Raw genomic sequence first — 27,697 nt, 5'->3', positions numbered from 1 at the left:
TACCCTCCTGGCCCCAGATACTGGAGTCCAAAACTGCAGATAGCAACACAGAGCAGACAGCAAAGGGCATCTCCATCACCCGTGCTTTAACAAGCCAGGGTTCGCTTGATACGCTATCAAATCGGGGAAGGGAAAGGGGAAGGTAAATGTGAGGTTTCAGCTTAAATCTCTGAATTCCCTTGTTCACAGTAGTAATAGTAATGGCTACCGCTTCCTGAGTGTCTAACTGTGTGCTAGTCCTTGGGGTGATGCCTAAATGCATCACCTTATTTAATTCTCAAAACATTCTTCTGTCCCTCTCCCTAATCACCAGACTATATAGTCTAAGGAGTCTCAGTTTCCTTACCCTCTTCCACACTGCGGAGGAGAGTTCTAAAGATCAAATAAAAAATAAAAGGAGACTCATGAAAGGTCAGTGTGGGTCCAAATAAGGAAAGGGAGCGAAACCTCCACGAAGGGCATTTAATGTCAGAGAGAAACTGTACACCTGGGACAGAGATGATGAGCACGCCGGGCCCGCCAGCCTGACCTGTCGCCATGTCCTGTGGTTTATGAGGCCTCCCTCGGTGGAGGAGTGACAGCAGCAGCTCAAGCTTCCCCTCCCGTGGGGGGAAGACAGCATGACGTCCACGCAGCCCGGTCACGCACCCAGCCTTCTGCAGCCCAGGCGCAAACATTCAGCTCAGGCCTTTCCTGACGTGTCAGGTCAAATGGCCCCCATTCCTCTTCAGGCAGGAGCTAGTGAATGGTGGAGGATGAAGAATTCTCGCTGGAAAGGCAGGCCCAAAGTCCGGGAGGTGCAGAGCTCTTTGTGGTCACTGGGCCAGAGAGGACCTTGGATTTCTCATTTTAGGGAAGGAGCCATTCCTGTAAACTGTAGATGCTGCACATATGCACGGGAATGAAAGAGTAAGAGAGCACCAGGCCTCTTAGGGAACCAATCTACATTCTGGGCAAGACCCTGAAGACATCGAGGTTGAAGCTGAGTTCCCGCCACCTTCGTAGGGCCTCTTGGCCTAGTGGCCAGGGTCACAGGCAGTCATCTAACCAACAAAGACTCCAGACTTCCAGACAAGCTCGTCTCCTCCATCCAACCACAACCTCCCTCCTCCAGGCCATGGTGGACAGACAGAAAATATTTCCAAGTCCCTACATCCTGAGAGTCCTCGCCAGAGGGAGAGAAAAAGCCCCGTTTCCCACCCACCAGGAGGAGAGAACCAGCAAAGTCCACTCCTCAAAGATCTCCAGCATCTCTTAAATAAGCTTTTCCTTTCCATTTTCATCTTTTCATTATTTAGCATCCATCCATTTATTTATACAAATATAAAATAGATTTATATAGATTTATATAATATAGACCTTTGTGAGGCAGAGTGCAGGGGGGCCGGGAGCAGGCCTCCCGGGCTATTTACAGATGTACTGGTCCACGATCTCGGTGCACTTCTTGCACTTGACGAAGCAGCACCAGTGGAACTTGCAGTGGCAGCGCTCCACCTGCACGCTCTTGAACTGGTTGTAGCCACGCCCGCAGCACATGAGCTCACAGCCATCCATGCCCTCCGAGGTCTTGTTGCAGAGGCGACCCTGCGTGCCCAGGGAGCCCGTGCTCTCGTTGCGCAGGCAGTAGTCAGGGCTGGGGTCCACGTAGACCAGGTCCTCCGGGGTGGGCTGGGTGAAGCGGCTGTTGACCAGCTCCAGCCGGCCCTTCCGGGTGACGCGCATGGCGGCCGCACTGTCGTACTTCTCCTTCAGCCGGTCCCCCACCTTGCGGAACTCGGCCAGCTGTAGCCAGCAGGTCTTGAGGCTGCAGGACCCCGAGACGCCGTGGCATTTGCAGGCTACGTCTGCCATCTTATACACAGCCTAGGGGAGGAGAAAGAAGGGAGTAAAAAGGAGGATCCCGGCAGAAGAGGCCCAGAGGGTGGCTGGGGTAGTCACAGGCCTTGGACACAGGACGGGCGGGTAGGGTATGGGGAGAGATAGCTTTTCAAATGCATGCAAAGATCCTTCCAGGGTGCTCGGGTGCTCAGAGGGAAAACATAAAAGGAGCGCCACAGAAAATAACACTGGGGAGGCAAGGCAACCTGTTCCTATCAGCCAAGAGGATGGCACCGAGGCACTTTCACTCTCTACTCTGTCAGTTTCTCATTCTTCAAAACCTGTTACAACCAATGCATCCTTTTCACAATCAGAAAACAAAGATATCTCCATCTTGATCAAAGCCTCAAACAAATTAATAATAACCAACAAAATACAGCCAGGCACTGTGGCTAGTGCCTGTAGTCCCAGCTACTGGGGAGGCCAAGGAAGGAGGATCACTTAAGCCCAGGAATTTGAGGATGCAGCAAGCTAGGATTGTGCCACTGCACTCCAGCCTGGGCAACAGGGCAAGACTCCATCTCTAGAAACAAAGCAAAACACAAGAAAACAACAAAATGTGTCGAGCTTTTGCATAATAGGAGCGCAAGTCAGAAAAAAGAATCCAGTTGTATCACAAGCCTATCACAGAAATCCCTGGCATAGCCCTGGTTAGCCCAAAACTCTCCCTGATCTTGTCAAATACCCTGAGAATTAAATGGCCCCTTTCCCCATGTTGCCACGTGGTCACTAGCTCCATGGAGTCATCAGGAGTCTTGCCATACGCCATCCATTTGTAAGCAAGACCACTGTCTTCCTCCCTAGCAGCCCCCAGGCCCCCCTGGGAGAGGCGGAGTGACACAGTGAGGCAACGTGCAAGGGAACTGCAAGTGGCTGGGCCTGCCTGCGGGAGCACTTCATCGGAAAACAAGTCTAACCCGGAAGTCACAGAACACCGCCACGAGGAGTAGATGCGAACTTGAGTTATCCCAAATCAAAACGTAAAAGCAAGAGCAGACCAGAAAGCTGCTTACAGAGTGCTTTTCAACGGCAGCACACGGACGCACCATGGCAACCAACCCTGGCAGCAGGCCCAGACGTGCAGATGGCGGGATGAAAACGCAAGCCGGCTGCAGACCATTTTCTTATGCACAGCCATTGTTACCAACTGAGTCAGGACTCATTTTTCAAGGGTTTCTCTTAGATTTCTTTTCAAGAGCCCCCAGATTGTGTCTTTATTCAGAGCTAAGCAGAGACCACTGCAGGTGCAAGAGACAGCACAGCCATCATCAGTGCATATGACTGTTGTCAAAAGTCTTCCTGAGTTTTTTCCGGGATGGAGTTATTCCCACTATTTTATGGTGGAAAAACTGAAGCTCTAGAGGCTCACTAACCTCCAAGGCCACCCAGAAAGGAGTCAGAACAACAAGCACTTATCCACTCCCATCTTGGGGCTTAAAGTTGGCTTAGAGCAGAGGAGGAAGGAAAGGAAGGCTCTTCCCAAGGTGAAAGGCACCAGCACTTAGCCGGGCAGCTCCAGGTCCAAGACATAAAGGAACTGACACCCCATTCCCACAGACACTTCAAAGACGGGACCTGCAATTACTCTTCCGGCCCAAATGCCCTGGGTCTGAGCTGCAGCCTGACATTCCTCTGGAAATGGTCCTTGGTTTAGAGAGGGATGACAGGCGTCTGGCATTGCTGAGAGAAGGAAACATTAAGGGTTGGAAACTGCGCACCTTCTTGCTTAGCAGCTCAGGGCACGGATAAGCATCTCTTGCAGGGCAAACACTCAGACAGAGTTGGGGAAAGAGAGTCGGAACAAGACTCTGGAGGGCAAGGACCAGAATTTTAGGAAAACAAATCCAAGAGGAAGCGCACCAGTTTAAACACCCCCTCCATCCTTTCCCTAATTCAAAGATGTTGTAGAGATAGGAATATCTGCAATTTTTTTCATATTTTACTATTGATATATATATATCAATATATATATATACACACACACACAAGCTCCTTTTGTAGGCGATAGGGGGAAATGCCAATTTTCAGCCCAGACTGCTAACTCAAAAAGCCAAAAAAAAAAAAAAGCTTTAAAAAATATTTTAGTTCTACAATTTGTCCCTGGAAAAGCCCTCTCAGCTCCTCTTCCACTTCTATCTAATGGTGTGTTGAGCCTGGTGACAGACAGGAATGTCACAGGATTAGGCACCAGGCTTTTATCTGGAAAATGCTTACAAACCCTTCAGTGGCAGAACAACATCAGCCGCGGGTGCTGTCGCCACTGTCTAAGAAGGAGCTATCAGATGCTCTTGCAGGCCAAGAGAAACTTCTGGCAAAGGAGCTTAAGATTGACTCTGTGTCAAGATGCCAGATCCTGGATAATCTTTTCTTCTTTTTAATCTGGTTCTAAAATACTTGTCTATTTTCCATCCCAGCCATCACTCAGTCCTTGCTGGAGAACTTTGTGTGTAGGTGTGAGGAGGCAGGCAGTGAATACCTCCGGCCTCAGATGATGACTGATGGCCGAGGCCTGTTCCTTGGAGAGGATAAAAAATAGAGAGGGCCAGGAATTCCCAACCTGAAGCAGGCAGAGGCAAAGGGAGAGATAAGGAGTTAAGGAAGAGGAGAGGTGTGGCGCCTGAAGGAAGGGGCTAAGCGGGGAGACAGAGAGGGAAGGTGTGCAAGCCAGAAACAAGCTCGATGGGAGAGAAGGCTGCCAGATAAGAGCCCAGACAAGTCAACAAACAATTAAGGGCAATAAAGTGAGACAGACTCAGCAGCAGGGGAAAGGGGAAGAGTGGGTGGCACCTGCCTGGTCACAGGCACGTGCGGACACCATAGCACAGCTCAGCAGAGCCAAAAGCAGCCTCTGTGAATCTGACCTCTCCCGAGGAGGCAACACGGAACTCCTCTGTGCGTATCCATTTGCCCCACCCACATACAGCACAGGGACGGTTGAAACAAAGGGGTAGAGAGGGCAATCCCTGCCCACAGGAACCTACCGCCAACCTCCCAAGGCAGAGGTGGAGTAAGGAATACTTGAGAAGAGCAAGAACGCCCGACTGAAGATCAGGCAGGAGAAAAACTACTAACAACGGGGACTAGGGAGGGCAGTGTTTCAACTAGGATCTCAAAAACTGGATCGACTCCGGGCATTCAAGAGATAAAGTGTGGATCTTAACCCCTTCACTGACGTCTCTACTCCTCAGGCTCAGACACCCGAGGACGTGGGCAAATGGACTGGGAGACGGACAGGGTGCCTGAGAGACCGGGAGGCTGCACACACGCCCTGAGCAGAAGTCACCTGAGATGCCTCCAGTCTCTCTGCCCTGGATTAGCAACTACCAGAACTCCTAACATCACCACAGACTGACACCACCTTATACACGTCCTTTTCTGGGAAACAAAAGTAGCCTTTGGATAGGGGAGGTGTAAGGAAGACCCTGGGCAAATAATCCACTCTGGTCTCTACCTGATACCCCACGGCGGGTGATGCTATGCACACAGGTGCACCACATTCCATCCAGCCAATACCACAAAATCCGCATTCAGACAAAAGACACTTCCTATTCCATTTCTTTGATATGTGCTCCAATATATGAGTTCACACTTTTTTTTTTCTTTTTTTTTTTTTTTTTTTGGAGACAGAGTCTTGCTCTGTTGCCTGGGCTGGAGTGCAGCGGCACAATCTCGGCTCACTGCAACCTCCGGCTCAAGCAGTTCCCCTGCCTCGGCCTCCCAAGTAGCTGGGATTACAGGCTTGTGCCACCATGTATGGCTAATTTTTCGTATTTTTACTACAGATGGGGTTTCACCATGTTGGCCAGCCTGGTCTTGAACTCCTGACCTCAGGTGATCCACCCGCCTCGGCCTCCCAAAGTGTTGGGAACACAGGCGTGAGCCACCGTGCCCAGCCTCTCATGAGTTCACATTTTTAGATTTTGCTATGTAAAGAAATTTTGAGGCATATATTCATACCCTGTTACTGAATCACCAGGGTGCCACCATTAAACTTCTAAGAAATTGCCATTTTCTTTTTTTTTTTTTGAGATGGAGTCTTGCTCTGTTGCCCAGGCTGGAGTGCAGTGGTGTGATGTCGGCTCACTGCAGCCTCCACCACCCAGGTTCACGCAATTCTCCTGCCTCAGCCTCCCAAGTAGCTGGGACTACAGGTGCGCACCACCATGCCCAGCTAATTTTTTGTATTTTTAGTAGAGACAGAATTTCACCATGTTGGTCAGGCTCGTCTCAAACTCCTGGCCTCAGGTGATCCACCTGCCTGCCTCCCAAAGTGCTGGGATTACAGGCGTGAGCCACTGCGCCTGGCCACCATTCTCATTTTTGAGTGAGTTCATCTTTGTTACAATACGTCACCTGGGAACCAGAGCCAGCTGGCTTGACATAGACCCGAGTGGGGACAACACTCCAAGAAAGAAGTCCGTGCTGTTTCCTGAGAGCTCTTTTTGCAGGAGAAAGAGCCTCTCGCCACCCACTGCTCAGACCTCAGATCTTTCTCAGGGGAAACCCGGGTGCACACCCATGTCGCCCTCGGTCCCTATCAACATTGACTATGCAGAAGCAGCAAAAGGCAGAGCTTCCTGTGGGGCAGGCCCTCCAGTCTCGCGGGGCAGGTCCCCCAGTTTCATGTGGCAGAGGCAGCCATGATGGGGGACAGCAAAGAAAAGTGGAGGCCGGATGTGTGCCCAGAGGAGGGGTTTTCAGGAACAAGGTGCAGGCGGAGAGGGTTCCCGCTTTCCAGCACGCCACCTGGGGCCCTGAAGCTGCTGCCCAGGTGTGCTCTGCACGTGCAATGAACCAAGCTCCCCTCAAACCTGCATTGTTGTTTCTACTGAAACTGAGGCTTAAAAGGCGGTCACATCTTACATGAAACTGGGGAGGCTGTTTCCTTGAACCTTAAACAGATGGCTGTCTTCTCACACTTCCACTTAGGTTTAAAAACTCCTAGCACAGAAGTGTGTTTGTCATTAGTACTTGAATATGTTTTTTGACTGGGTTTCTGGATACGTATGATAGCAGTTCTTAAAAGTCGACTCTGGTTTTACCGGAGCCTTTAACAGAGCATAAACCCTAGATGAGGTCTAATGGCCTGAACACCCAATCGCATTATCTGTTCAAGTTGCAAAGCAGGGGTGGCCAAGACAAGAGCTCTGCTCTAATCGTTATGTCTGGAATTCTGATCCAAACATTGCACCTAAGTCCTCTAGGAACTGTGAAATAATAAAAACAAAACAAAACAAAACACACACAAAAAGCACATGTGCCCATTGGGAAGTGAGGCATTTTGAAAAGGATTTGTTCAATAGTGTGGACATCTAAACTTGCAATTGTAGGTAAGAATCTTCACGGTCAGACGAACCCGTTTCCTTGATGGCCAGGCCACAGCTGGTGGCACAGCCCGGGAACAGCCCCGGAGGTCTGCAGTGCTGGGGAGGCCGGGGAGGCCCAGCTTACCCTGCGGCCAGCCTCGTTGTTCTGGAGGTTCATGAGCACCCGGCCCTGCTCCTCCGATCCTTTGGCAAAGTTCTTCTCTCGCTCCCGGGCATCCACAAACTCCTTGGCGAAGCGGTAGCCGTACTCCACGTTGTCCCCACAGCCACCCCACAGCCAGTCCCGGGGCAGGTCCTTGGGCCGCGCGGTCCGGCTGCAGCCGCAGGTGGAGAGTTCGCCCTCGCGGCAGGCCCGGCTGATGGCGTTGACCACACCTGCAGCGCTCACTGCGTAGGTGAAGGCGGTCTCACGGCTACCTGCAAAACGAGGCAGGGGCAGTAAGGGGGTGCACTGTCCTCTCCCAGCGACTGTCCTTCTCCCCTTCTCCCCATCTCCCCCGACTGACCCGCACACCGCAGCCTCTGCTGACACTCCTGGGGCAGGGGGCTCAGGAGGAGCGCTTTTCGCTTCCTGTAGCTCTAATGCTAGAAAACGTCTCTTTATAATGGGCTGAAATTGGCTCAGTTTTATTTCCGCCTCTGGGCCCTAGCTCAGCCCTAGGAAACCACCCAGAATAAAACAAGTCCCTGGCCGGGCGCGGTGGCTCACGCCTGTAATCCCAGCACTTTGGGAGGCCGAGGCGGGTGGATCACGAGGTCAGGAGTTCGACCATCCTGGCCACGATGGTGAAACCCCATCTCTACTAAAAATACAAAAAATTAGCCGGGTTTGGGGGCGGGTGCCTATAATCCCAGCTACTTGGGAGGCTGAGGCAGAGAATTGCTTGAACCCAGGAGGCGGAGGTTGCAGTGAGCAAAGACGGGGCCACTGCACTCCAGCCTGGGCGACAGAGTGAGATTGTCTCAAAAACACAAACAAAAAAACAACAAAAACAAAACAAAACAAAAGTCCCTCCAGCCCTGGCCTGCACTAATACCCACTGCAGAAGAGCCTGTGTGACCGGTAGGTTCCTAGGAGGGAGACCTCAGCGGAGGGGAGAATAGGCATTCAGAAACACACAGAACATGGGAGTCGAACGGAATGAGGCTAAGGAAGAGATCATGGGATCAAGAGTAGGACACCGTAGCCTAACAAATATCTCCCTCACAGATGCCATTTCTCATCACTCTATGAGCTGCACATCTGTCTGTACTGCTGCCATTATCTAGCTAGACAGTGGCAGAGGCCAGGAGTCAAAAATGAACTAGAATTACAGTGTCTAGAAAGATTCACGCTGTCTTCCTCTCTCTTCCACAGGATCCACACTGCCTGCTAACTCAAGAGCACTGGGAACCACATTTATAGCACCTACAATTCCAGACACTCATCACGGTCCCTCTTAATACCCAGATCATTTTCCAGTAGAAAATCCCAACTATGCTCCCCTTTACTGCTGTGGTGACCCACCTAAAAATTCATATAATATATGTTCTATTTCAGTAAAATGCCTGTTTCAGAATACTCAAGCTATCAGGGACATGCAAGCCCAAATCACATCCACTAGGATGGCTATCATCAAAAAGACGGCCAATAACAAGTTGGTGAGAATATGGAAAAAACAGAAACCTCGCTTACTGTGGGTGGGAATGGTAAGCGGTGCAGCTGCTTTGCAAAACAATCTGGCAGTCTAAGGCTAACAGTCACGAGGTTCAACATAGAGTTCCCACAGGACACAGCAATCCCACTCCTAAGAACACAGGCAAAGCTCCTTGTTTTACTGTGCTCAGCTTTCCTCTGCTGTGCAGGTGTTGCGTTTTTTGTTTGTTTGCTTGGTTTTGGTTTTTTTTTGAGACGGAGTCTCACTCTGTCGCCCAGGCTGGAGTGCAGTGGTGCGATCTTGGCTCACTGCAAGCTCCGCCTCCTGGGTTCACGCCATTCTCCTGCCTCAGCCACCAGAGTATCTGGGACTACAAGCGCACGCCAGCGCGCCCGGCTAATTTTTGTATTTTTAGTAGAGATGAGGTTTCACCGTGTTAGTCAGGATGGTCTCGATCTCCTGACCTCGTGATCCGCCCGCCTGGGCCTCCCAAAGTGCTGGGATTACGGGCACGAGCCACCACGCCCGGCTGGTGTTGCGTTTTTTACAAATTGCAGGTTTGTGGCAATCCTGCTACAAATCTATCAGTGCTACTTTTCCAATAGCATGTACTTACTTTGTGTTTCTGTCAGCATTTTTTAGCAATAAAATATTTTTAATTAAGGGAATGTACCTTTTTTTAAGACGTAATGTTATTACACACTTAATAGACGATAGAATAGTGTAAACATAACTTTTATATGCACTGGAAATTCATGCAAATAATTCATGCAACTCACTTTATTGCATATTCACTTTATTGCAGTACAGTGGAACCAAACCTGCAAACCTGCAATATCTTGGGAGTGCCTTTATACCCAAGAGAAATGAAAACATATGTCCACACAGAAACTGATATAGGAATGCTTCTTGCGGCATTATTCATAACAGGCAAAAAATGAAAACAACCAAACTATCAGTGGGTAAATGGGTAATCAAAATGTGGTATTATCCATGCAATGGAATATTACTCAGCCATAAAAAGTGACTGGGTGTGGTGACTCACACCTGTAATCCCAGCAATTTGGGAGGCCGAGACAGGAGGCTCACTCGAAGCCAGGAGTTTCAGAACAGCTTGGCAACATAGCAGTACCTCATCTCTACAAAAACATTAAAAAAGAAAAAATTAAGCTGGGCATGGTGGCTCATGTCTGTAATCCTAGCACTTTGGGAGGCCAAGGAGCATGGATCACCTGAGGTCAGGAGTTCGAGACCAGCCTGGCCAACATAGTAAAACCCTGTCTCTACTAAAAATACAAAAACTAGCCAGGCGTGGTGGCAGGTACCTATAATCCCAGCTAATCGGAGACTGAGACAGAAGAATCATTTGACCCCAGGAAGCAGAGGTTGCAGTGAGCCGAGATCATACCATTGCATTCCAGCCTGGGCAACAAGAGTGAAACTCCATCTCAAAAAAAAAAAAATTAGCTGGGCATGATAGCATGTGCCTGTAGTCCCAGCTTCTCAGGAGGCTGAGGTGGAAGAATTGCTTACGCCCAGGAGCTGGAGGCTGCAATAAGCTATGATTACACCACTGCACTCTAGCCTGGGCAACACAGTGAGACCCTGTCTCAAAAAAAAAAAAAAAAAAAAGAAAAGAAATATATGTAGACTACAACACAGATGAACCTTTAAATCATGGTGCTAAGTAAAAGGAGCCAGTCACGAAAGGCCATATATTATATAATCCCGTTTATAAGAAATGCCCAGGATAGGCAAATCCGTGGAGAAAGAATAGTGGTTACCTAGGGTTCGGGGTTGGAATACGGAGAGTGACAGCTAACGAGTATGCAGTTTCTCTATGGAGTGGTGAAAATGTTATGGAATTAGATAGTGGTGATGGTTGCACAACCTTGTGAATATGCTAAAAGCCACTGAATTGTACACTTTAAAATGGTGAATTTCATGGTATGTGAGTTATATATCTCAATAAAGCGGTTATAAGAAATGACAAATGATACTTATAGGGACTAAGATACAGAGAGAAGGGAGTGATTCTTAGCAGGAAACAGATTCAATCCTGATCTCAGAGATTAAACCAGGGAGAATCCCACAGTCTTGTCTTAGGAGGTAGAAAGGGAAGCAGTCTGAAATCAATCAATAGGTCTAGAGAAATCTCCCCCTTGGCCTTACTTCTTGATTATCTGGGCATGACACAGTGAAGTTTACAAACAGACCATGCTGAGTGAGTTCGTTTTTCTCTATGAACCAGTGGCTGGCTTCTGGTCAGTTGTGAAATAAGAATAGCCCAAGAAAAACCGAAATGATGGCAGGAAGTTACACTCGTGATTTGGCCAATAGGACCTGGTCTACGGGGCTCAGAATGAGATAAGGAGCACTGGGGATGGTAAGATGGCCAAAGAGGCTCTCAGGGAGGAGGGTCTGGGCCCCACTTTGAGGAATTCATCTCCTTAAAATGCAGCCTCAACCACCTGACATGGCATCCTGGAACGGAGGGAGCCTCCCAGGCTGCAGCCCCGAGCTATCCTCCATATCCACCGGGAGCTTGCCCTCTACAGAGTTCCTCAGAGAAGTGGGCTGGATTTTCAAGGCAATCCATTCCATCTTTTTTTAAATGACTCTAATCACCAGAATGCTCCTTCTTGTATTAAGCTGAAATATGCCTCCTTATGATTTCTGCCTGCTGCAGTTGCACTGTGTATAATCCCTTTCCCATTTGACAGCTCTTCCGTGTTTGAAAACAACTATTAAGTCTTTTACGTTTTCACTTTTCCAAGCTACATATGTCTGATTTATTTCTATCATTCTTTAGCAAACACACTTTTCAGAGTTGAATCAGCCCTCTCAGAACTGCCTTCTAAAATCACGTACCTGCAGCTGAACTAACACACCAGACATTTTGTACTCAGACGATTCTACCCTATCATGACTGTTTGGGGTCCAGATTTGCCCTCCGGAGCGCTGCCTGCCTCTTTCAGTCGGGGCTTCATCAGAAGCTGAGTGAGGGTAGCTCTGCCTTCATGGGGCAGCCTTTGGGCCCTTGGGTAAGCCTACTGAGTGCCATCTACTGTTGCTACCTTCAGCAAGAAAGAGGTAATTCGGGGTTTCAGAATGGACATGCAACGCTGGGGTTTATCTATATATGCAACAGTTCAGAGCTGAATCTCTAACCACCTCAAGAATAAACGGCTAAAAAAAAAAAAAAAAAAAACAGCCATGAGGGACGCGTGTCTTTCCCCTACAGGAGAGAGCAGAACAATTTCATGCCCTCTCTGTTCCATAGCAGCCCAAGGTGCCTCCAAGCTCCCTGGGCAGAGGCTGGGCAACGGGCAGAGAGGAGCCTCCAAGCTGCTCTGCCGCCCTCTGGTGACCGACTTTCGCAGCAGCTTCAAAGGAGAAAGGAAGCCTTTGTCATTCTCAAGATAGGGCGACCGAGGACTCACCAGGAGCTACTCAGGAGCTCAGGGCGCGGGGAAGAAGGAGGACAGCCTCCTAGGTAGCATGAGCCTTCAGTGATGTTATAAAAAGGAAGGGGAAAATCAGGCAAACAGAAGGGTTCCATTTTGTAACAGAATAGGGCTCTCTTCGACAGGGTTTGCTTTCGCTAGGCACCTAGTGCACATCTGAACCCATCGGGGTGTCTTTTCTTGCCAACCCCTTTCTTTCCTAAGGTACAGCCTCACTTTGGGGCCTTTAGGCACATGAAATACACATGAAAAGGATCTAGCCAACATCAGGCCTACATTAGGTCCCCAAGAGACATTAACTCCACCGAAGAGATCAGAGGAGACTCTCTCTGCACCTGGGCCGTCCTAGTCTCCTTGCCCACAACACAGGGCAGGAGTGCTGCCAAGATTTTCGCCAGAAAGAAGAGACAAATGCCAAGTGGGTTTGAGAAGAATCAATAAACTGTAAGTAAATCCCACTAAACCCCCAAGTCCACTCTGTTGGGAAAGCCGCCCCCAAGACTGTCCCAGGAACACTAGGACCTTCCTTTCACGCACCCTGAGTTGATACCGAAGGAAGCAAGAGAGAAGCAAGTTTCAACGTGTACTTTCCCCATCTTTAATTCCCTCTCTCTCTTAAAAAATTTTTTTAATAGAGACAGAGGTCTCACTATGTTGCCCAGCCTGGTCTTGAACTCCTGGCCTCAAGCAATCCTCCTGCCTCAGCCTCCCAAGGTGCTGGATTACAGGCCACTGCATTGGGCCTTACTTCTCGATATGGGCAGGGAGGGTAGGGAAAGAGGTCTGGAATAAGTGGGAGGGGCAAGGAGCCTTCCGAGTATCCTCCCTAAGAGAGGAGCACGAAGAAATCTCTACTTCCCCAACTCCCCTGCCAGGCTGAAATCCCTCTCTGAGGGCACTCCAGCCTCAGGGAACCTTCTGAAGGGAGGTGTTCTGGGAGAATGTCAGGCAGAAGGAACACAGCATTCTAACACTTCGCTTTTATGGCCCTGGGGATAAGACCCAGTAGAATAGGGCCGGATTTCTCAATTTCTTGCCAGAGAGGGGAGGATTGCATTTCAAAAGGACCGAAAACAATTAGACCTCAGATCACACCTCCATCTAAGCCATAGGGTAGCCCAAGAATCCTTGGCCAGCAGTGGGAGAGGGGAAGGGACAGGAATCCAGGAAGACCTGGCCCTCTCCCTCTCATCTTTTCTTTCGTCTGACCCCTTCCCCCAGGTTCACACATCCCTTTCAAATGAAAAAGCTGGGACTGGATGGGGTTGGGTTAGTGACAGCTATCACCAGTTTGGCCCAACATTTCTATCTCTGTTTCAAAGGTTCAAGTGGAAAAGACAAAAATCCAACAGACGTTCAGGGCTGCAATTTCTGGTTCTCTACCCAAGGCTCTTTCTTGTGCTGAGAGACAAAGGCAGTGGCGATGGGCAGCTCTCCTAATCCACTCTAAGTCAGCTCAGATGTTCTGCCCCCTCTCAATGAGTCCCAAGCAGCCTGCCCCAGGTGAGGCTGGAAGGCAGAGAGCTAGAGGACCATGAAGCGTGTGGCTTCTGCAGCCTCCCAGAGCCCACTTCCTCATGTGCCTCTCTTGGTGCTTGGTGCACACCGCTGCCAAGCCTAGAGAGAGCCCAGTTAGGCTCCACTTGGGCTCTCCCTGTGCCAGTCCTGAGAGCGCTTCATTGTTCCCAAACGAGTGCAGTTCCTTAGCCGAGCCCTCTTGTAATGGCCTCTTACCTATCTGCATGACTCTCCCAAAGACAGACACGTTGTCCACTGTGCTGCAGTTCCATCGCCGCTGCCGGAACTGGTGCTGGCATTCCTTGATGCCTGTCTTGGCTCCCTCCCCTATGTAGGCCATGTGCTCCTGGTACAGTTGGCACAGCTTCCTCTGGCCAGGGGAGAGCCCAGGAAGCTGACTGCACACGGGCTGGGCACCGATGATAAACATCTCGGGTCTCTGCACCGGGTTCAGAGCTAATGACCTATGACAGCAATCCAGAAAGGGGAAAGTAAGGCCCAGGCGTGAGCATGCGCCTGTGTGCAGCATGAAGTCATTCATTCAGCACATTTAGGGAACGCTTCCCTGTGTACAAGGCCCTGGAAAGAAAAATTAGTAAATCAGAGTTCTGGCCTTCAAAGGACAAACTGAAGGAAGCTGAGGCATGAACACAAAGGACACGCAAGAGGCCAAATGCCCCAGACAGACTCCAGTGTCTGGATCTGCTGTGATCAGAGAGGAAAATAGCTCTTAAGGCTGAAGAGAAGCCTTTATAGGGAAATGGCCAGAATTTGAACTGGATCTTTTTTTTTTTTTTTTTTTGAGACGGAGTCTCGCTGTGTCACCCAGGCTGGAGTGCAGTGGCGCGATCTCAGCTCACTGCAAGCTCCGCCTCCCGGGTTCCCGCCATTCTCCTGCCTCAGCCTCCAAGTAGCTGGGACTACAGACACCCGCCACCTCGCCTGGCTAGTTTTTTGTATTTTTAGTAGAGACGGGGTTTCACCATGTTAGCCAGGATGGTCTCGATCTCCTGACCTCGTGATCCACCCGCCTCGGCCTCCCAAAGTGCTGGGATTACAGGCTTGAGCCACCGCACCCGGCCTGAACTGGATCTTAAGAATGGGGGGGCAGGCAGATAAGAAGACAAGGGGTGGGGGGCAGCTCTTCATTTTAGGTAGAGGGCAAAAGGAGCCAAACCTCAACGGGAGAGCACAGGCCTCATTCAAGGAGTAGGAGTGACTAGTTCAGTGCAGCCCAAGTGCATGGTAAGCCATGAAAGCAATCAATTCCTTTGCATGGGACTCCCCTGTGCCGTTAACATCCAATCACTTTACATACATCACGATCTATTCTACATGTTTTCACTGCCATGTCTCACTTTGAGCCTCCTCTCATCCACTCTTCACCAGTTCAGAGGCTCTCCCTTTTGCTCATCATCTACCAGCCATATAGAGTGTTAGATGAGAAGGCTGCAGATTTGCCATCTGAGTAAAAATGCTAGTGGCAGAGACCATGCAAAATAGGTGGTGATCGCCTGCCATTTCCATGTCAACTTGGCAATGACAATAGCCTTTAAAACACAAGAAGAAAGCCAGCCACCCATGGTGCTGTGAACCCCTCATCTGGCCTTCAGACTTAGAAAAGAGGAATTCTATCTCCTACCAGCAGAACACACAAAACAAAGGAACAAAAAACTGCAAAGTATTGATATTCTTGTTAACCCAAGAGCAATTTCTAACAATTCATGGGCACGAGGGAAGGTCCAAGGAAAAGGGAATGTGGACAGGATTAGAGAAAAAAAATCAAATGAACGGATCCTTTATCCTCAGGGAACCCTGACACAGGTAAGGGCTGAGAGAGGCACAGAGCATTCTTAGTTGTCCTGGGATAAAAAAGGCCCTTAGTTTTCCTAGGAATCAAGGTACCATGGACACACGGTGCCCTTCCTCCTCATCTCAGCCACTGAAGGCGGCCTCCGGCTGTGCAGGCAGGACCTCAGCCCCTCTCACTCACCACCAGGAGTTGGCGTCTGTCAGAAGCTGAACCCAGCTGGACAGCAGAGCAGCCGTGAACAGCAGCAGCAGGCTGGGCATGGTCGGCCTCAGCCCTCCCCAGTGCCCTGGGACTGACAGCTTCCAGAGTAGGGCTCCCTGGAGAAAACAGAAATGGAGAGTCAGTGTGGAAACCCAGCGGATAAGGGCACACCAGGAGCCGGGGTGAGCTGGAGAAAAGTGCACGGATGCTTACATGCTGCTTGCTCCCCACAAAGAAGCTCGGCCTCTTTCCAGTCTCCACCTCCCACCGCTCATCTTCCCACCCTAGGACTTCTGTCTCTTACCCCAAATTGTGGGAGCCCTGCGCAGGGCTTAATTTCCAAAGAAATAATGATCTGAGAAACCAGAAACAGAAATGAAAACAAGTAATTCCAAGAGTGGAGCTTGCTGCGTTCCTCCGTTCGGCACCCGGGAGACCACTTAGGCTGTTGCAAAACACACCTGTCCTTGCTGCAGAACGTCCAAAGAAACGAGGACCATCCTGTCCACTCCCCTACGTCCCTACCTCTCATTTCAGCCCAGAGACTTATTTCTCTCTGACCCTCAGGCTCTCCTTCGTGGGATGAAAAAATTTTGGTGCATTGGATTTACCTGCACCCAAGGAGGAGTTTCCCCTCTCCATCTGTGCCCTTCTCACCCGCAGCAGATTTTCTGAGTCCCAACCCTTGTGTACAGATCAAGCACTTTTCACTTTCTCAAGGCACCTTCTCTGAGAAATGTAAAAGCCACACCGCGAACCGCCCGCCCGGGAAAGCTTTGGTGGCTGAGGTGGTGCCTCCCTAGGCGGCCCCTGCCCCTCCTGCCCCTCGAGGGCGGCACTGAGCATCTTGCCCAGCAGCTGCACCGAGGACACTGCCAACGCCAGGCGGCAGCTCTGGCATCAAATGCCTGAGCTGAGGACGCATCTTCCAGATGCCACGGCCCTTCCCCGGTAGCTCCCGAGCCTCCCACCTCTCGGCCTCCTGCCTGCTGTAACTCACGCCTGTTCCTCTATCCATCCCCGAGAACCCCTGTCCCCAGCCCGTCAGGCCCGCGGCAGATCCGTGCTCCGGACCCTGGAGCGAGCCGACGCCTGAGACACACGCCCCCTGCGGCTCCCCTGCGGTCCTCTGGGGCCTCCGTCTGGGCGTGACCCGCGCCTCCAGCGGCCTCCCCGGGCCCCCGAGGCCCCGGACCTGGCGAGCGCAGCCCCGGCTCACTGCGCCGCTCTTGCGCGTCGATGTCCCCAGGCTCTCCGGGAGGGGGCGGCAGGTGCTTCGGGCCATCGGCCCAGGAAGTATTTTTGTCCTGGGGCCACCAGGAGACGAAGGTGGCCCAAGCAGGATCCAGGAGAGCTGGGACACAGCCTTTCCCCCACCCCCTTTTGATTTTTCCTTCTAGAAGTCTCAGCTGGAGCGGGGGAACCAACAGGCAGGTGTGTGGGGCCGGCAAGGGGCAGATCAAAGAAGAAACTTGCTCCTTCCCCTTTGTCATGCAGAGCCAGCTCGGAAATGAGCCGGCCTCCAGCCCGGGACTAACAGCCCCCACACCCGACTCTCCTCAGACCTCCCCTCCTCTGAAGGATGCCCCTCCCCCTCCCCCCATAAATCCTCCTCGTCCCCCAGGGCAGAAGGTCTGTGAATGCACCGACTGGAACCAAGAGAGATGGAGCAGAGATAGGGCTGGCACCAGGAGCTAATGGTTTTATGGAGGGGAGGGGACCAGGTCCCGAGTAGGGAGGACAAGAGAAAAGCTTCAAAGCGTTTCCTAGTCCAAATATCCTTAACTCCACCTACCAGTCCTTCCCGGGATTGCAGAGCTAAGGCTGCCCATGCCCTCCTGCTTCTCCGGGTCCCCGAAGCCTCCTGCCCAGCCCATGCCCAGCTCACCACCCTGCCGCCTGCAACACCTTCTCTCCCTGAGGACTTTGATCCTCACACATTTCCACCACTAGATAGCGGCGTTCTTCCTCCCCACCTGTGACACTTGTTCCTCACACCAGTGCCTCTCACCTGTCACCCTTCCATCAGGCTCCAGTGAAATCTCTCCAGTCCTGCAATTCCTAGGTTCAACCCAGGCTACATTGGGGGCCACCGTTTCTGAGCCAAAGACAGGCCTGGGTGCCTGCTAATGGTCACTGTGGCTTTGACTGCCCCCAGGACAGGCTGACAGCGACTAGGGCCAGACTTCCCAGGAGCTGCTAATCCCGCCCTCAGTGCCTTATAAACATATATGGAGACAAGAATCACTCCCGCAGCTGTTTCCACTCCACCCCCCGCCCCCCGCCCCGCCCCAGACTTTCCACCAGACTCTCGGCCTAGTAAAAATGCTTTTTTTTTTTTTTTAAATTGCCCCCCTACGAATGGCTCTAACATCTGCAGTGGCTTCTTTCTCCGACCTCCAGATGTGTGGTACCTGAAACTGAACTCCCCTATACACACATGTGCACGCAGGCGCGCACACACACACATACACACACCCCAACCCCCTCAGGACGCTCTCTGTCCTGGCAGACAGATGCGAGCCAATTCTTGAGTGGCCACAGAACTGAGGCCAGGCAGCTGTTACATTCTCTTACATTCTCTTACATTCTCATGCTGGGGTAGGCTGGGGTGGGAGGAGAAAGGACCCCTTAGAAAGGTAAATGCTGGCGACTGGTTTCATCAGCACGGGCAGAACGGAAACTTTGCGCCTCCACCTGACTGGGGCGTCAGGAAGCTGTATGGGGACTGATGGTTTTGTGTTAATGAGCAGGTCACATCAGGACCCCTGTTTGTGGGTCACTAGTGAGATTTATAGCAGGATCCAACCAGGAGAGGCTCTCTTCTGTGTAGGAAGAAAGATCTGGTAAATGCCCAACAGGCAGGGAAAGGCCTTTGCAATAACTACGGATTTCCTCAGGGTCTAAAAAGTTTCCCCTTCCTAAGATGCAAGTGTCAATTCAAACATACCACAGTAGTTAAGAATGTGGGGCTCTTAGGGAGGCCAAGGCAGGCAGATCACCTGAGGTCAGGAGTTCGAGACCAGCCCGGCCAACATGGTGAAATCTCATCTGTAACAAAAAATATACAACAATTAGCTAGATGTGGTGGCACATGTCTGCAGTCCCAGCTCCTTGGGACTTGAACCTGGGAGGTGGAAGTTGCAGTGAGCCGAGATGGTGCTACTGTACTCCAACCTGGGTGACAGAGCAAGACTCCACCTCAAAAAAAAAAAAAAAATGTAGGAATCAGGGTCTCTATTCCTTAGTAGTGACTAGGAGGCAGTGGGGAGGGAAAGACGCAAAATTCCCAATCAGGATCCTTCCAGAAGCCAGAATGAGCTGGTCAGACATCTGCTCTGTTCCTCCTCTTCATTCATCCATTCAGTCATTCAACACATTCATTAATCAAATGAGTTACGCACTGGGTGCCTAATATGTGCCAGTTACTGCTCCAAGTGCCAGAGACATGGCAGTGAACAAACAAATACATAATACGTTAGGTCCAGTGAATACTGTGAGGAAAATAAAGAGGGGACCAGAATCAAGAATGGGAAGGGGTGGTAGTATACTCGATGTAGGGTTCTCGGGAAGACTACTCTCTGAAATATCTGTGCCACCAAAACCACAGGGCAGGCAGGATGGTGGGAGGGGGTGCAACGCCGCTACACCTCCAAGACCCCCTCTAGGGCACATCCAAGGTCCCTGCTGAGATGGCACTCTCCCACTTCACCATCACAACCAAAGAGGTGCGTGTTGGAAGACAGGAACTCCAAGATCTCCTCCTTTTTCTGCTAGGACTCAGTAACCCATTTTCATTTCCTTAAGGGGCCACGCCCATCCAGCCTAGAGTTAAAAGAACAAAAAGAGAGACCAGGACAGGTAGACTTGAGACCCCAAGCAACTCTGTGCTTTCCACCATACTTCAGAGCAGTACCTGAAATGAAATCCCTGCCCCACAGGACGAGGGCTTGATTTCAGGTCATTAGCCATTTACACAAACCCACCGATGTCTAGAACTGACTTCCCAGCACCCAGGGCCTCGAGCATCCCAGGACTCCTGCAGGAAATGGAGCCACCTCCCACATCTGCCCCTCTCCCCAGACAGGCGCCCTCACACCTAGAAACCTATCCAGAAATAGCCACGAGCCTAGGTGGGGGCCTCTTCCAGGGTGCTGAGCAGACTCCTTTGTCATTGAGGTCCCACCTTCCAAGGGGCCTTCCCTGACCATCCCTCCCAGAGAAGGCCCCCACCGCCATTATTCTACTTCTAGCTTCTGGCATGTTTTAGCTGCATCGTTTAGTGTGACAAGGAAGAGTGCGGCACGCTCCTCTGTTGTGCTTTTGCTTCTTCCCTCGCAGGCTCTGGAAATGGTCTTGTTTACCGTCTTCTCCCCAGTGGATAGGATCGTACACAAGGGTATGTGGGAGGTGCTAGAAAAATATTTGTTGACTGAAAGAAAAGAAAAGCACTCTTACTTGGTCACCCAGTGGGGAGCTACAGAATGTGTAATTTAAAAATACACTTGGCGGCCGGGCGCGGTGGCTCACGCCTGTAATCCCAGCACTTTGGGAGGCCGAGGCGGGTGGATCACAAGGTCAGGAGATCAAGACCATCCTGGCTAACAAGGTGAAACCCCACCTCTACTAAAAATACAAAATAATTAGTCAGGTGTGGTGGTGGGCACCTGTAGTCCCAGCTACTCGGGAGGCTGAGGCAGGAGAATGGCATGAACCGGGGAGGCGGAGCTTGCAGTGAGCCGAGATCGCACCACTGCACTCCAGCCTGGGCGATAGAGCAAGACTCCGTCTGAAAAAAAAAAAAAAAAACAACCACTTGGCCTGTAGTGGTGGCTCAGGAGTTCGAGACCAGCCTGATCGACATGGAGAAACCCTGTCTCTACTAAAAATACAAAATCAGCCAGGCATGGTGGCACATACCTGTAATCCCAGCTACTCGGGAGGCTGAGGCAGGAGAATTGCTTGAACTCGGGAGGTGGAGGTTGCAGTGAGCCGAGATCACACCATTACACTCTAGCCTGGGCAACAAGAGTGAAACTCTGTCTCAAAATAAAAATAAAAATAAAAATACACTTGTGGCCAGGTGCAGTAGCTCACACCTACAATCCCAGCACTTTGAGAGGCTGAGGTGGGAGGCTTGCTTGAGCCCAGGAGTTCAAGACCAGCCTAGGCAACACAGTGAGACCCTGCCTCTACAAGGAATGTAAAGTTAGCCGAGCATGGTGGCGCCGGGGAGGCTGAGGCTAGAGGATCGCTCGAGCCCAGGAGTTCAAGGCTGTAGTGAGTCGTGATTGTGCTATTGCACTTCAGTGTGGGTGACAGATTGAGACCTTGTCTCAAAAAAAAAAAGAGAGACAGAAAAAAACAGGCCGGGTGTGGTGCTCATGCCTGTAATCCTAGCACTTTGGGAGGCCGACGCAGGAGGATCACTTGAGGTCAGGAGTTCGAGACCAGCCTGGCTGACATGGCGACACCCGTCACTACTAAAACTACAAAAAGTAGCCGGGCGTGGTGGTGCGCACCTGTAATCCCAGCTACTTGGGAGGCTGAGGCAGGAGAATCACTTGAACCTCGGAGGTGGAGGTTGCAGTGAGCTGAGATCACACCATTGCACTCCAGCCTGTGTGACAAAGTGAGCCTCCATCTCAAAAAAAAAGAGAAAAAACAAAAGAATAAAAATACATTTGCAATTTTGTTCACATTCCTGGCATAACAGGGTAAACCATCTCAGCAGTCTTTGGAAAGGAAATGCTTCCCTTTGGCTGCATTGCTGTTGAAGTGGGGGGCCTCAGCCTGGGTGATTTCCATGGGGCAGGGGAGAGGCAGGTGGAGGAGGACAAGGCGTCGCTAGCTGGAGTCCTGTGCCTTCTCTCCCTTTCTCTCTTGTTGTAGAGAAAGGCTGTTTACGGACCTCAGAACAATAGACAAATACCTCCGAAAATATACATCAGGTTCACTCATTTCCTTCCCAATTTCCAAGTGAGTACTCACCCTCCTGACATCTGAACACCAGAGTAGTTCTCCATGGTCTCACTCACAAGTGCACATAGATACAACACCAGTTTTCTTTCAAATACTCATTTGACATCATAATATTCCCCTATTTGAAAACTTACAGTGGTTCCCAATTATTTATTTCCAATTTGGTCTCATCTTACCATCTCATTGTTTTCCTGAATTTCCCAACATGAGGTCTCCTTTTCCAATCTCCTTCTACTCCTAGAACAAACCCCACTTTTCCTCCAAGACCTCATTCTGATCCTCTTCCCAAGGAAGCATTCTCCTCTGCTCTGCAGCAATCCAGATCTGAAGCTCCTTTCACATCCATGCTCAAGATTCGCTCCCTCCATCAAACTATGCTTGATTAATCCCACCCCATGAGAATCTCATCCCCTGAGACCTCTTTGGCCTTTATGAATCCATGTATCTCATGGTCTGCACCTCCCTACCCCACTTATGCTGCCTTGGGCTGTTTTTTAGGTGAAGTATAAACTTCTTACTTCTCTAGTAGATCAAATGCTTCCTAAATGTTCAAACTTACCTTTTCGACTTTCTCTGAGAGCCTCTTTGTGCCCAGTATCATTTTACTCAGCAGTAACAAATGTCTTCTGATTGATAACCAATGACAATAGCTAGTATTAATCAACGTTTATTAAGCACCTCCTAGTGCACCGAACTGTGTTTCACATCTATTTTTCTCATTTAATCTTTACTAAAATTTGTGGCATATGCCATTATTATTCTCACTTTGAAAATAGGGAAACTAAGGCCGGGCACGGTGGCTCACGCCTGTAATCCCAGCACTTTGGGAGGCCAAGGCGGGCGGATCACGAGGTCAGGAGATCGAGGCCATCCTGGCTAATATGGTGAAACCCCATCACTACTAAAAATACAAAAAAATTAGCCAGGCGCCTGTAGTCCCAGCTACTTGAGAGGCTGAGGCAGAAGAATGGCGTTAACCCAGGAGGCGGAGGTTGCAGTGAGCTGAGATCGCGCCACTGTACTCCAGCCTGGGTGAAAGAGCGAGACTCCATTGAAAGAAAAGAAAGAAAAGAAAGAAAGAAAGAGAGAAAGAGAGAAAGAGAGAAAGAGAGGAAGAGAGAAAGAGAGGAAGAGAGGAAGAAAGGAAGAAAGGAGAAAATAGGGAAACTAAAATTAAGTAATTGTTCATACAGCAATTGAATGGTTGACCCTGGCTTGGAATCCATACTCTTCCCCAAATACAGGTCCTCTCTGTCACTAGAGCATAACACCTTTTCTGCTTTCTTTCTTTCTTCCTTTTTTTTTTGAGACAGAGTCTCACTCTGTTGCCCAGGCTGGAGTGCAGTGGCGTGATCTCAGCTCACTGCAACCTCTGTCTCCCAGGTTCAAACAATTCTTGTGACTCAGCCTCCCGAGTAGCTGGGATTACAGGCACGCACCACCACGACCGGCTAATTTTTGCATTTTTAGTAGACATGGGTTTCAACATGTTGGCCAGGCTGGTCTTAAACTCCTGACCTCAGGTGATCACCTGCCTTGGCCTTCCAAAGTGCTAGGATTACAGGCGTAAGCCACCACACCGGGCCTGCTTTCTTTTCTTCGTTGCACCATGGCCCTGTTACTAAGGCTGCAAATAGTGTGAAAGTCAGAAAACAACATTCTGATATACAGGAGGTAACACAAAAAGCACGGTTTATTTTTTTTATTTTTTTTTTTTGAGACGGAGTCTCGCTCTGTCGCCCAGGCTGGAGTGCAGTGGCGCGATCTCAGCTCACTGCAAGCTCCGCCTCCCGGGTTCCCGCCATTCTCCTGCCTCAGCCTCCCGAGTAGCTGGGACTACAGGCGCCCACAACCGTGCCCGGCTAATTTTTTGTATTTTTAGTAGAGACGGGGTTTCGCCGTGGTCTCGATCTCCTGACCTTGTGATCCGCCCGCCTCGGCCTCCCAAAATGCTGGGATTACAGGCGTGAGCCACCGCGCCCGGCCTGAGACGGGGTTTCACCGTGTTAGCCAGGATGGTCTCGATCTCCTGACCTCGTGATCCACCCGCCTCGGCCTCCCAAAGTGCTGGGATTACAGGAGTGAGCCACCGCGCCCGGCCTGAGACGGGGTTTCACCGTCGTGATCCAGCCCGGTCTCGGCCTCCCAAAGTGATGGGATTACAGGCTTGAGCCACCGCGCCCGGCAAAAGCACGGTTTATAAAACGTGCAAAGTTACTAGTATTAATACACATACTTAGATACACACACAGCCTTGTGGGCACAAAGAGCCAGACTTCTCCTCTAGCCAAAATGATATGTGGGTTGAGAACAGGCCAGGTTGCTTAAAGCTGAAGGAATTAAAATACAATAGTTTTAAAGAGTTGTACTTAGTTTTACTTGGGGATGGAAAAGACAAAGCAGGTCAAGAGCTAAGGGTCTGGAAGGGTGGACCCGGGTTTAGTGTGAAGGGCTCATGGGAGACACCGGCAGAGGTGAGGTACAGAGTGAATGTGAAGAAACATAAGGTTTGGAGAGAATGTGGAAGGACATTTTAGATTAGTCTTAACAGTGAAACTGACCAAGAAACTATATCCTCAGCAAGAGAAGACTACTTTGATAGCACAAAATTGTCTTGCCTTTCAATGGATACAGCGATCAAGGAGCTCTGTTCAAAGCTTAGATTTGACCATGTGACTTCTCTGCTTAAAACCCTTCAAAGGTTTCCTATCTTCCAAAGGATGGAGTCACAACTCCTCATCCGATTACACGACGCCTTCCAGAATCTGACCCTGCCAACCTTTCCATCCTCTTTAGGATTTCATGTTGTGCTCTAGAACCCCGAACTCCTTATACCTCCTCACCAACCCCATCCTGTTTCTCCCCGCTGTGCCTTGCTGACTTAGGGGAATGGTTTCTCCTCTTTGTGTGCAGAGCAGGCTCCTCTGTCATTGAGGCCACACCTTCCAAGAGGCCCTCCCTGACCATCCCTCCCAGAGAAGGCCCCCAGCAGCATCATTCTATTTCTAGCTTCTCGCATGTTTTCGCCGCGGCGTTTAGTGTGACAAGGAAGAGTGCGGCACGCTCCTCTGTTGTGCTTTTGTTTCTTCCCTCATAGGCTCTGGAAAAGGTCTTGTTTATCATTTTCTCCTCAGTGGATAGGACGTTGCGCAAGGGCATTTGCTAGAAAAATATTTGTTGACTGAAAGAAAAGAAAAGCCCCCCTCTGGCTCTCAGGGAAAGAGGAAGCAGGCCAGGAAGGCCAGCCTCTCGTGAAGACCAGGAGAGTCCCTTTGGCTTCCACACAACTCGGTCCGTTCACTGCGACGAAGCTGCTTCCACCGTGGCTCCCCTTATCTGAGAATCCACTGCTAATTGAGGTTTTGGAGATTCCTGGTCCCAGACATATCTCTCTCTGTCTTCTCCTCAAAGACATGAGTCACATTCAGCTTCAAGTCTGGCACTGCTTAATAAGATAACGTAAAAATGTGTAAGACCTTGGGGAGTGCCCCAAGGTGCATTGGTCTAGCTGGGGAAAAGAGAAAACCTGTCCAGAAAAGTGTACTATAAGAAGTGTCAGAAGAGCCTAAGGGAGCAGCTGTAGTCAGGATGTGGGATTTGAGTAGGGCCTTGAAGAACGTGAGGGCTTTTAGCAGGAGGAAAAGAGCAGGAAGGGTTTCACGTGATGATGTGGTTTGGTCAAAGAGAAAATTTTAAGGTCCTTTTGGAAGAAGAGGAGAGAGAGTGCAATAAAGGAGGACTTCAACAATTTCCAATGTTTTCAGAATCGCTTGTTTGTGCAATGTATGTAGTCCCTCCACAATCTAATATGGGGCCAGGCATGGTGGCTCACACCTGTAATCTCAGCACTTTGGGAGGCCGGGGTGGGACAATCACTTGAGGCCAGGAGTTTGAGACCAGCCTGGCCGACATAGCGAGGCCTCATCTCTACCAAAAAAAAAAAAAAAAAAAAGTTAGCTGGACATGGTGGCACATGTCTGCAATCCCAGCTACTCAGGAGGCTGAAGCGGGAGGATCACAGGACGTCAAGGCTGCAGTGAGCTCTGATTGTACCACCACACTCCAGCCTGGATGACAGAGGTCTCTAAAAAAGTAAAAGTTAAATTAACATTTTAAAAATCTGATTTGGTATTCCCATCGATAATTCAGTATCGGTTATCCAGGAAAACTCGCATGATGACATGCTTCCAGTTTCTGGGGGTAACACTGCAGGAATGGGGTCAAAGACACAGGGGACCAGGCACCCTGGGTACTGTCTTTTTGATCATAAAATGTGGGTTGAGTGAAACGTCCTAGAGAGCCAAATATAGAAGTTAAAATGCTGATTGATTACACACTTTCATTTCAATCATGCATGTTCTCTGCCTTTCAATTCTCTTCCTGGATCCAGGCCTGAAATGTTGGTGTCTTTTGTGACTCCTCCCTCTCCTTTGCCTTCCAAGTCAAATCAATTGCCAAGGTCCCTTGACTGTATCTCTATAGTGTTTTCTTTTTTTTTTTGAGACGGAGTCTCGCTCTCTCGCCCAGGCTGGAGTGCAGTGGCCGGATCTCGGCTCACTACAAGCTCCGCCTCCCGGGTTCATGCCATTCTCCTGTCTCAGCCTCCCGAGGAGCTGGGACTACAGGCGCTGCCACCTTGCCCGGCTAGTTTTTTGTATTTTTTAGTAGAGACGGGGTTTCACTGTGTTAGCCAGGATGGTCTCGATCTCCTGACCTCATGATCTGCCCATCTTGGCCTCCCAAAGTGCTGGGATTACAGGCTTGAGCCACCGCGCCTGGCCTTATAGTGTTTTTTGAATATATTCCCTACTCACCATTCTTACTGTCTCACTCTGAGCTACTACAAGAGCCTACTAATTGACCTCTTTTTCTCTAACAAATTCCAAGCGTCTTATGTCCCATTCTTATCTCTTGAGAGAATAAATGAATTTCCCCACTCCAGTTCTCTAACTTTCAAAGTAACAGCCAGCAACCAGGTTTCTCAAAGTGTGGTCTACTCTATCTGCATCATTTGGAAACTTATTAGAAATACAAAATATTTTTTTTTTTTTTAGATGGAATCTTGCTCTGTCGCCCAGGCTGGAATGCAGTGGTCCACTGGAGTGCAGTGGCCTGATCTTGGCTCACTGCAACCTCTGCCTCCCGGGTTCAAGCGATTCTCCTGCCTCAGCCTCCCAAGTAGCTAGGACTACAGGTGCAGGCCACCACATCCAGCTAAGTTTTGTATTTTAGTAAAGATGGGGTTTCACCATGTTGCCCAGGCTGGTCTCCAACTCCTGAGCTCAGACAATCTGCCGACTTCGGCCTCCCAAAGTGCTAGGATTACAGGCGTGAGCCACCGTGCCCGGCAGAAACACAAATTCTTTTTTTTTTCCGAGACGGAGTCTCGCTCTGTTGCCCAGGCTGGAGTGCAGTGGCGTGATATTGGCTCACTGCAAGCTCCACCTCCCGGGTTCATGCCATTCTCCTGCCTCAGCCTCCCAAGTAGGTGGGACCACAGGTGCCCACCACCACGCCCAGCTAATTTTTTTGTATTTTTAGTAGAGACGGGGTTTCACCGTGTTAGCCAAAATGGTCTCGATCCCCTGACCTTGTGATCTGCCCACCTCGGCCTCCCAAAATTCTGGGATTACAGGCGTGAGCCACCCTGCCCCGCGGCAAGAAATATCCTACCAAGACCTACTAAATCTGAAGCTCTGTGGGTGGAGCCCAGCAATCTGTCTTAACAAGCCCTGCAAGTGATTCTGATGCTCATGAAAATATGAGAACCACTGTAATTTAAGCCATCTATGGAAATAAGTAATGAATTAATACACTAAGGCCTTCAAGTAAAACTATGTATTTTATTTTGTTATTTATATATTTTTGAGACCG

At 50.1% G+C, this 27,697-nt stretch overlaps 1 protein-coding gene across 1 annotated transcript; it reads right to left on the bottom strand.

Moving 5' to 3' along the window:
• Positions 1–447: 447 nt before the first annotated feature.
• Positions 448–17,352, bottom strand: WNT5B (Wnt family member 5B). Its single transcript, XM_021921893.2, has 5 exons — positions 17,037–17,352; positions 15,821–15,957; positions 14,044–14,291; positions 7,330–7,622; positions 448–1,863 (listed from the first exon to the last, which is right to left on the bottom strand). The coding sequence occupies exons 1-5, from the start codon at positions 17,124–17,126 to the stop codon at positions 1,405–1,407; spliced, it is 1,227 nt and encodes a 408-aa protein (XP_021777585.2). The 5' UTR covers positions 17,127–17,352; the 3' UTR covers positions 448–1,404.
• Positions 17,353–27,697: the final 10,345 nt, after the last annotated feature.

The sequence above is a fragment of the Papio anubis genome, chromosome 9 (assembly GCF_008728515.1).
Source record: "Papio anubis isolate 15944 chromosome 9, Panubis1.0, whole genome shotgun sequence".
NCBI lineage: Eukaryota > Metazoa > Chordata > Mammalia > Primates > Cercopithecidae > Papio > Papio anubis.
The sequence above is the reverse complement of the archived record's forward strand: the minus strand, read 5'-3'. Positions and strand labels throughout refer to the sequence as shown.